Source organism: Alligator sinensis, unplaced genomic scaffold (assembly GCF_000455745.1).
Source record: "Alligator sinensis unplaced genomic scaffold, ASM45574v1 scaffold510_1, whole genome shotgun sequence".
NCBI lineage: Eukaryota > Metazoa > Chordata > Crocodylia > Alligatoridae > Alligator > Alligator sinensis.
This window is the reverse complement of record NW_005842052.1, coordinates 125,990-135,571: the sequence shown is the minus strand read 5'-3', so window position 1 is coordinate 135,571 and position 9,582 is coordinate 125,990. Positions and strand designations below refer to the sequence as shown.

The 9,582-nt window shown below is 47.7% G+C and overlaps 2 protein-coding genes across 7 annotated transcripts in view; one reads left to right on the top strand and one right to left on the bottom strand.

The window, feature by feature from the left end:
- Positions 1-5,282, top strand: part of TMEM177 (transmembrane protein 177) — a 24,733-nt gene extending 19,451 nt beyond the window's left edge. For 3 of the 6 annotated variants that reach the window (XM_025203313.1, XM_025203311.1, XM_025203312.1), the window contains one exon: positions 4,152-5,282. In XM_025203313.1, the coding sequence (XP_025059098.1) occupies positions 4,166-5,113 (948 nt within the window). In that variant the 5' untranslated portion in view covers positions 4,152-4,165 and the 3' untranslated portion in view covers positions 5,114-5,282. Of the gene's footprint in view, positions 1-185; positions 656-838; positions 1,062-1,110; positions 1,383-4,151 lie in introns of those variants that run through there. The other 3 variants (XM_025203310.1, XM_006022905.2, XM_006022906.3) reach the window with 3 other exon arrangements.
- Positions 5,283-9,233: 3,951 nt separating this feature from the next.
- The window catches only part of LOC102377257 (fibrinogen-like protein 1-like protein), a 9,656-nt gene continuing 9,307 nt past the window's right edge, over positions 9,234-9,582 (bottom strand). Inside the window, exon 3 of the mRNA XM_025203319.1 lies at positions 9,234-9,582. This exon is cut by the window's right edge and continues 591 nt beyond it. Coding sequence (XP_025059104.1) covers positions 9,485-9,582 — 98 coding nt within the window. The 3' untranslated portion in view covers positions 9,234-9,484.

The following is a 9,582-nucleotide window of genomic DNA, read 5'->3' as shown; positions in this document are numbered from 1 at the left end:
CTTTCCCTTTTGCCTAAAACTTTCTAAAAACAGGTGTTTCCCTTTTTTTGTCTCTTCCCCTTTTGCCTAAAACTTTTTGAAAGCAGAGGTTTCCTTTCCTTTTTGCCTAAAACTTTCTGAGAGGAAACCTGAACACTTCCCTCCCCCGGCTGTTTCAGCCCAATTGCAGCAGGAGGAAAGGGAAGCCCTTGCACTTGCAGAGAGGCACCCAGGTGGTAACCGCATTGGTCTGGAGCAAAAGGCCATCCGGAAGCGCGGTAGAGATGATCTCCTTGATTAGACCATTAAGATTTTTGCAAAGAATTATTATTATTATAATTTTATTTTTTTTTTTTTTGCAAAAATCGTGCAGGCCTAATTAAAGACGTCATCTCCACTAGCAGTCCTGATGGCTTGTTGGAATTGCAAAGGCATTTTTCCGTGGGGGGTAGGAGGGATAAACGCCTGCATCCCCAACACGTGCGACTGCAGCAGCCCCTGGGCGCTCAGGGAGGCCCCGCCCCCGGCTGCGAACGCGCGGCGTTGCCATGGCGACTCGCGCCGCCGGGGCGCGTTGCGACAGTTGGCGCGGCAGCGGCCTGCTTGACGGCTGCCCCGAGCAAACGGGCTGCTTGACGGCAGCGGCGGGGATTGGTGGCGGCGTTGCCTGGAGCGGGTGAGTGCGGGCGCGAGTTACCGCGCGTTTGCTTGTGTGTCCGCGCCCCGAAGGGGGGAGGGGCGGGAAGCGGAGCAGCGGTTGGGGGAGGGGGAGGGGGTGTAGGCCTCGAGGAGGAGGAAAAAAATAGGAATGATGTCAATATTGCTATTGATGCGCTAAATGTTTTGGGTTTTTTTGTAGATATTCGATATGGCGACGTACAAAATACCTTGTATGAAACGTGCTGGGAAACCGCAAGGAAATGGTGCAAAAATTAAGTTTATTTCCTAACTTCTGCTTTCCCCAGAGCCTGATGGAGGGCCGTGGAGCCCGAAAGCTTGCCGAAAAGGACCGTTTTCTTGCGATTTCCTGCTGGGTCTAATACAAGGAATGATTTGGGGAACCAAGCGTTCTGGTTTTTTTGGTGTGTCATCTTATTTTGAGACCAAAAAACAACTTTTTATCGTCTATGCTTTTCCCAGATCCTGGTGAAGGGCCGTTGAGCCTGAACGGTTGCCAAAAACGACCATTTTCGTGTGATTTAGGAATTATTAGAGTTATAGTTTTTCATATGCGGGCTTATCTCGGAGACCGACACGGCTACCGAGTACACCCCTGAGAGATGCTCTATGATATTAGAAAGGAGTCTATGCGGGATGAGGCAGAAAGAAACATGAAAATGACAAGAAACATGATCATTCGCCACGTGTTGGGCACCGTGTGTGTTGCCAGTCCTTATAGCGGGGTAGGTAGGTTGTGTTGATCTAAGACGTGGGCAGGTTGTTTGGATAAATCCGGTATCTTTTATTAGACCCACTCAAATAGTTGGACAAAATGCTTCCTTGCCAGCTTTCGGGTGTAAATACCCTTCGCCGGGCCGAGGAAGCGTCTGCAGTTGGCATGTGCTCTTCCTTAATGTCTCAGTGGGTCCAATAAAAGGTATCGTCTCTGAACCAAGAGGTCTAGACTTTTGCATTTCTTTTTGTCTCGGACCAACACGGCTGCCAAATACGCCTCTCTTCCTTCAGCGGGAATAACCAGGGAAGTACGAACTGCAGGAGATGGACCCTAAACATTGTCCTTTAGTTTTAGGTTTCAGCTGCCTTCCCTGCAGGTATGCTGTGTGAGACTTATGAATAAAAATAAAGCACCTGAGATTTATCATCTGCGCTGGTGCGCTAAATAGTTAGGGCAATGTGTTTCTCAGTCGCCCCTTGGCTTCTGCTGAAAGTATTTGTTTTTGTGTTTAAATTATACTTGAGCAATCCTCAGATTGACAGCTGGCCAGCACATGTTGACTTTTTTCAGTGAAAATGAAGTTTCAAAGAAAAATTAGCTTTTCAAGTTCTTTTTCAGTGAAAATGAAGTTTCTTTTCCAAGTGAAAAGAAGTTCAAGTTCTTTTTCAGTGCAAACTTCTTTGAAAATTAGTTTTTCACACTGTAATGGGAAAAGCTCAAAATTTGGGGGTTTTCTGGAGTTAAAAAAAAGTTGGTAGTTTAAACGGGATCATTTGCAATGAAAACCCAAAGGTATAAAAATTGGAGTTGTTCTGGGAAATTGTTCCATTTTGTTAAGAAGTCTGTCTCTATTCAAGTGGAAAGTACTGTATAAAGGTGAAGTGCATCACGACGCTTAATGCAAATTGACGTTGTTCTGAGGAGAATGTGTCTTGTTAAACAAACCTGATTTCTTTCATTAAAGGAGGTTAGAAGTTTGGCTGATAAAAGGTGACTGCATAGGTGTCATACTGAAATTACTGCATCTTGTTTGACTTGATATCGTACAGCATTTTGATTGGAAAAAAAATGAGCACCATACAGTCTGAATAAAGAGCACATGAATGCATTAAGGTTTACAGTCTAAAAAATAATCAACAGCGGGAGGATCAGTATCAAGTAAGACTACATCTTGTGGAGGTGTAAAAGCATTCATGTGAAGACCAGATCAAGTGTAACTGTTGGTTAACGTTGAAAGTAAATATGTAATTGCTGCTGATAGTTTGCTGATGATGTGAAAATGGGTAGGAATGGTATATGACAAGGAGTAATCCGGCATGCTGTGGAAGCTGTGGCCATTCAGACAAAATAAGCTTTCATACAGCCAAATGCAAAGTTGTCTGTCCAAGGAGCAAGGATAGACTGACAGCTGTATCCAAAGAATGGAGGGCTGTTTTCAGGAGAACAATGACTGAAAAGGATCTCGAGGGGATTGTGGTGGACAATCAATTGAACATAAGCTCTCAATGCACTGCTGTGACAAAATGAGCTAATGTGATCCTTGGCTGCGTAAACAGGGCAGCATTGAAGAGGAGCAGGAAGGTGATACCACTGTGGGTTTGAGAAAGCCAGGACTAAAACGCTGTAAACATTTCTGATGTACATATTTTAAAGGGATATTGAACCCTCTGCAGTCATGCAGTGAAAAGCCACAAAAATGTTTTGAGGGCTGGACAGAATGTCTTACAGTGAGAGACTTAGACTGAGAGGTGGCTTAATTACAGCATGTGAGTACTGCCGTGAAGGGAAAATGCTGGATATTAAAAGAGAAAAACATAACAAGAAGGAATACTTGGAAGCTCAGATCAGGCTCATTCAGATTGGCAGGCAATAAGACGTGCTGAAAAGGATGATTAGCCACCATAACAAACTAACAAGGGAAGGGGTGTTTTTTCCATCTTTTGGTGCTTTCAAATCAAGACGAGGCCTTTCTGGAAGGTGTGGCGTAGCCAAACACAAAGTGCTGGGCTCAGGACAGGGGTAACTTGGTGAAATTCTTTGGCTGTATTATCCAGGACGTGTCTACAGTCCATGCCAGCCTTGGATTCAGCGATCGGTCTGGTGGGAGAGCAGATGGTGTGGGCAAAAAGCCCGTTATAGCAGGGGTGTCAAACTCTCCCAAATCCGTGGGCAGGATCTAGGCAGCAGAGATCCTCACAGACCAGATTCAAACCACCTCCAATGGCAGTGGCAGCATGGGGGTTAATGCAGCAGTCACCCCCCTCTGTCACCCCTTACTCCCCCACCACAGAAGCATATCCCCAAGCAGGGCTACGTACCCCTGATTCAGCAACAGCCCCTGCCCTTGCTTACCTCGCTCCTGAATTCGTGGCCCTTCCCAGGGCCTCGCAGGTCAGATGAAACGCGGGTCTGATCTTTGACGTTGTTCTAGTAGGGTATTGAGTGCATACAGACCACTACTTTCAGAGTTTGTCAACAGATGACATTGTGATAAGAGTAGCACAGCAAACAAGTTTCATGGAAGAACAGAAGGAATTAATTGAAGCCAAAGAGTATGGGACTAAATCTGTGTGACATACGTGCTGGTTTCCCTGCAATAGTAGTACTCTGCTATTCTTATCTTGCCTCCTTATCTGTGTGTATATAGACTGAAGTATCTTCCTGGTTGTTGTGCTCTCCTCTCTTGCTTTTTCTTTTTCTTTTTTTTTAAACCTCATTTAGAAAGGGCTGCAGCATGCGTCCTTTAATTCCCTGTTTGTGTCTTGTTTATGAACAGGTTGGGTGAGGTCTATGGCTGTTCGGTTCCTGTGGAAAGCAGCTACATTTGTACAGAGGCACAGGACAGCTGCGTTGGCCACCTCCTGCACAGGACTGTTAGTTGCTAAACTTTCACATCATATCTTTCCTGAACAGACATGCAAACTGTTGCATCAATTCTGGACCAAAGGGCAGTCGGTAGAGCTTTCAGAGAGGCTGCAAGACCTCTTCCATGACGTTCTTAAAGATGCTGGTGTGGCATCTGCCCTTTGCTACCGCGCCTTTTTGGCTTCTGGCTTCCACCCCGTGAGCGCTGGGATCTCATGGCTGCCCTCGGGTTCATTGGTGGGCATCCCTGCAAACTTCAGCACAGCTGAGGACAGACAAGGAATCATCGACCACGTTGTCATGATAAACGACAAGGAAGTAGACTGGGAGAGTAAAGAAGGCCACGCTTTGAAGGATGCCCTGACATTTTCACTGGAGGCTCAGAAATTTGCCATCTCCAGAGAGGTTATGTACTTGCAAAGCAACAGCCCCATCATTAAGGCAGCTGTGGCTCCCATTTTCTTAGCTGGCACCTTTATCTCAGCGGTGGCGATAAAGCAACATCTGGGCTTATATTCTAGCCCCTTGGCACTACGAGTCGTTTTTAACTTGATTTTTGCCATGATTGGATTTTTCTGCTACCATTGTGCTTCTGATTCAGTGAGCCGCTCTTTGGATTACAGGGCGGACCGAAAGGCAGCTGCCATTTCCAAAGACTATGCCAGAGGTGGGGTGGAGTTTTATGACAAAATCCTGTCTCGCAACAGAATTCTTCGTGCTCTAATGGGCAAACAGGGGCAGCGCATGTATGCCCCCAGCGGTAATCTTTTCCCCGGGAGCTTGTTCGGATTAAAGCACACTCCGTACACCTCCAGAAGAGACTTGATCGTTAATATTTTAAACATGTCCCAAGAGTTGGAGAGGAGTGATTGAATTTTAAACTTGTTAATTATGTGCTCTCTTGAAATGCTTCCATGCTGTCTATCCACTTCCTGCCCACCCTTTTGCATCTTCATTAGTGCTCTAATTTTTCTTTTTGCGTGTGGTGTGGAAGTTGTTGTTACTCATTCTGTGAATAAAATACTTCCCTTAAAATATTAAAGACCTACTTCAAAAGTCTTCTGTCCTATGTGCATCTTAAAAGCCGCTCGGGGAGTCACTTCTCATATATTTATCCCGGAGTTCCCGTACTTTTAACAACTTGTAGCTTTGGAATCACTTCTGACAAATGGAAAAGGTAAAGCAGAGCAGAACTTTGTGGCACTTTTAAAGAGGAGTGTGTGTGTGAGAGAGAGAATATGTGTGTGTGACCATGTGTGTTGGTGTGCATGCGTGCACAACCACTCCCACGAACACTTGAACTTTTGCATTGGCACATCCCAAGGGATTCCATATTGCCTCCCAGACAATGTTTAGGAGAGACCGGACAGCACAGTACAAGTTGCTCTCATTCTGCCTGTGAATTATATTTCCTTGCTGCTCACAATGTCTGGTAACAGTGTTTCTGTGCCGAGGTGGGCAAAATATGTCTGGCAGGCCAGATCTGGCACACCAGCTGATTGCATCTTGCCCATGGTCAGGCCCTCACTAATTGATTGCAACCAACCTGTGGCTACCCCTGTGGTCCTCCACATAGAGTTGAGCCCTGCCTACTTCTGCCAGGGGCAGCTCGCCCTCTGCTCCTGCATGCGCCCACTGGCCCCAACCAGCATGCACAGCTTCCCAACAGGGCTGCTCCTGGTGTGGCTGCAGCTGCCTGGGTACTGCTTGGCTTCCCCCAACCTCCAGCAGCTCCTCCTTTTCCTGCCCTTGCTGACTGCTCAAGGTGGGTGGGGGGAGCTGCATCTGAGTGGCTCCTGCTCCAGCATGTGGAGCTCTAGCTCCCAACTGCCTTCCACCCACTGGGCAAGGTGATGAGCAGCCATCTGTGGGCAGCTGAGTGGGTAGAAGGGAGCTGGAGCCCTGCCCTCTGGGGCAGGAGCCCCTTGGCTGCAGCTCCCCCCAAGCCTGGAGCAGTGCAGGAGGGGCTGGAGGAGGAAAAGCCACTGGAGGCAGAGGGTACCAAGCAGTACCCAGGTGGCTGCACCAGCACCTGCACCTGTAATGGATTAAACAACGTAACTAACTTCTGTTGTGGGTTGGCTCTTCTCTCACACAGGGAAGAACATCAGTAATGTCTGTTGCTCTGGTAGGGCTCTTGGACTTGTTTAAATATATGTGTTGTTACTAGAGGTGTACTGATACGTTGGTTGCATATTGGATTGGCACTGATTAAGGGGAAACTTGCATTATTGGCTATTGGCTTTTTTTGGCTGGTGTAGCTGATAATGCACACCTATTAAATATAATTAATTATGTCTTCTGGGCAGGGCCCCCAGACGTTGTGTGCATGTGCATGCACGTGGCCAGAAATGCAGCCAGGCAGCGGAGAGAGCAGCTCCCTGCAGGTAAGTCTGTGGAGGGGAAGGAGCGTGACGGGGGGCAGATCAAGCCCCCAACTTTGAGGGAGTGGGGCTAAGGGTGCTGTCCAGCCAGGGTGGTGAATGGGACCCAGGGCAGGGAGCAGGAAGGAGCTACAGGCAACTTGTCATGGGGGGATGGGGTCTCCCTGCCTCTATATGCACCCACCGGGGGGGGGGGATATACCCCCCCATCTTTGTGCGCTGGGTAGATGCGGGCTGCTTGTTGTGGGCTCAAGGTTTTCTCTTCTGCTGCCTTACTCCTGGGAGCCCTACAGTGGCCACACATCCCTGCCCCACCAGCAGCAGTGGGGGTGGTGAGTTGTGCCTCCTGCTGCCAGTTGGGCCTGGGGCATGCGGCTGGTGCAGGGCTCCCAGGGTAAAGGCAGCAGACGAAAGAGCCCCAAGCCCACAGTGGGCAGCCCGTATCTGCCCTCACTCTGCTCAGCTGTGCTTTTCTTAAAAGTGTCCCTGTGCTTAAAAATGGCAGCGGTACTTAAACTAAAACTCATTCAATGAGCTTTAGTTCAAGTGTGCTCGCAGCCATTTTTAAGCCCCTGGACGCTGATCCCCTGCCTGCAGCTCTGTCCTGCCCCAGCCCTAGGTACCATTCACCACTGTGGCTGGGCTGCCCCTGCCTCCCTCTCTGACCCTGGGGGCCTTGATCTGCCCTTCTCCCCATACCCCTTTCCCTCTATAGACTTACCTGCAGGGAGCTGCTTTCTGCGCTGCCAGCTGCATTCCTGTAAATTGGTTATTGGATCAGTATCAGCCAATATGGCTGGTTAATAATTGGCTATCGGTATCAGCCAAGAAAATCTTTATCAGTGCACCCCTAGTTGTTACATATTTTGACTTGGCCTTCTGTTGTCAAAATGTACCTCACACATCCTGAAGAAGGTGAGGAGGTTTGTGAAGGCCCTTAGTTCCACAGGCTTGGATCAGCCCTGAGAAAGTGCTGTCTTCTGTGGACATAAGCTTTGCTCTTCTACAAGCTTCATCCCTGAGCCTCTAGATCAAAGGCGGGCAATTGTTTGGGTTGGCAGGCCACTTTATGAGTTTTGGTGACCTCTCAGGGACCACACCGCTCCTTCTCCTCCTCCCCATCCCTCCCTCCCAGGGCTGTGACCAGTATGCAAGCCTGAATTCTGCATCATTAGCAAGCCAACTCCCCCTCGCCCCCTCCAACAGCCAGAGTCCACCTGCAGTTTTAGTGCCTCCCCAAGTCCAAACCCAGCAGCTGCTGGCCACATCTACAGCTGCCCAAACATGGCCAGCGGCTTCCAGGGGGTGGGGGGCATGCTACGGCTGTGGGTGGGTTCATGCTTTCGTGTCGGGGCTGGTGGCAGCCCTGGCCCAGAGAGAGAGAGCTCCCAGAATGCTGGAAGCAGCAACTTCCACCCAGCATCACAGGGCTGCCGGAGCCACTGCCTACCCACGGGTCGGAGCCATTCACATTGCAGGCACCTGTCCATGGGCTGGATCCGGCTGCGAACTTTATTTTGCCCATCCCTGCTTCAAATCGTCATCTGGTCAACTAGGGTCAACCATGATGTGCCTGATAGGTACTGATTGAGGCTTACTTTGGTTCAGCTGGTATAGTGCTGTACTTCCTCATCCCCAGTCTGTGGTGTAGCTAAAAGCCTTGGGAACCACTACAGCTTTTACTTTCTGAAAAACCTAGGGGACAAGTAAACTACCTTGTTGTCTGATGGTAAACTAAGACCAGGAAAAAAAAATTACCATTTAGCTTCCACGGAAGAAGCAAAGTTCTTCATCTTTTTTTTCTTTTTCTTTCCAAAGTGTACTTGGAACCTTTATGGAGGTGACAGTTATTTTTTTCCTTATGCAACTTTACATAAGGTAATTGGAGGTATGGGGAGCTGGTAGGAGGATTTGAGTACTCATAACTTGGTAGTGCATAATCCTGAAGCAGTGGAAAGATAAGGAATGACTGGCAAGAGCTATAAGTGTGTGTGAGGAAGAAAAAATAGGATGATGCTAGAGAACCTGGAGATCACTTAGGCTGAAGGAAGGGGAGGATAGTTCTGCAGAAGTAGAAAACTTTTTAGGAAGGAAGTTATATAATTAAAAAAAAACCTTCTTGGATACCATCTCCAGGATATTTGTTAGAGAGAGTGTAGTCAAATGTACATCTGGTGTTTGGTGGAAGAGGTGCATTTTAGTATGGGTTCAGTGCAGAAATGTGGAAACAGCCAGCGCCCTTTCACTCTGGTAGAGTATACCAGAGTCATCTCTTCCTGCACAAAATTAGTGCAAAACGTTATTGGCCTGATGTGGTAGCATATTACACTGACTGCACTAGTGCAAGTGACTATGGGTGGCCATGGAGTCTGTTATTCCCCTTCTCCCTAATGGCCTGTAATTAGTGTGTATGAATATTCATGTTTCTCAGGAATGTAATAATCTGTCTAGAGCAGGGACATCTTGCATGTGCTCAGATTTTCAAGGTAATTTTTCATTTACTACCATTTTGATGACAAATCATTGCTTATGGTTTTTCTTTTCCTTGGTATCAAGTGGTGTGACAGAAATATGACTCGGCTTATAAAACACTGCACAGAGCATGCTGAAGAAAAGAATTTTATTAGGTTGCTATTCACAATATGTCTCGCTGCCTTGAAGGCAGTGAACATCATCAGAGAGGTTGAATATACAGCATAGACATCTCTGTTAGCAGTAGAATCAAAATCTGATCCCAGATCCCTTTCCATGAGGAAGGCAGAGAAACCTGGAGCCTGCAGGATATGATTTCACCTTTTATTTTTCAGATAAGTATTACATTAGGTCACCTGATCATAGTCTGCGGGGATGGACATGTCTTCTAAACCCTGTGACAGTACATATGAACGGGCTTCAGCAGAATAATTGAGCTTTGGCAATTACTGTCGCAGAGGGTTTGCCAGTGAAGGCCGCCCTTGC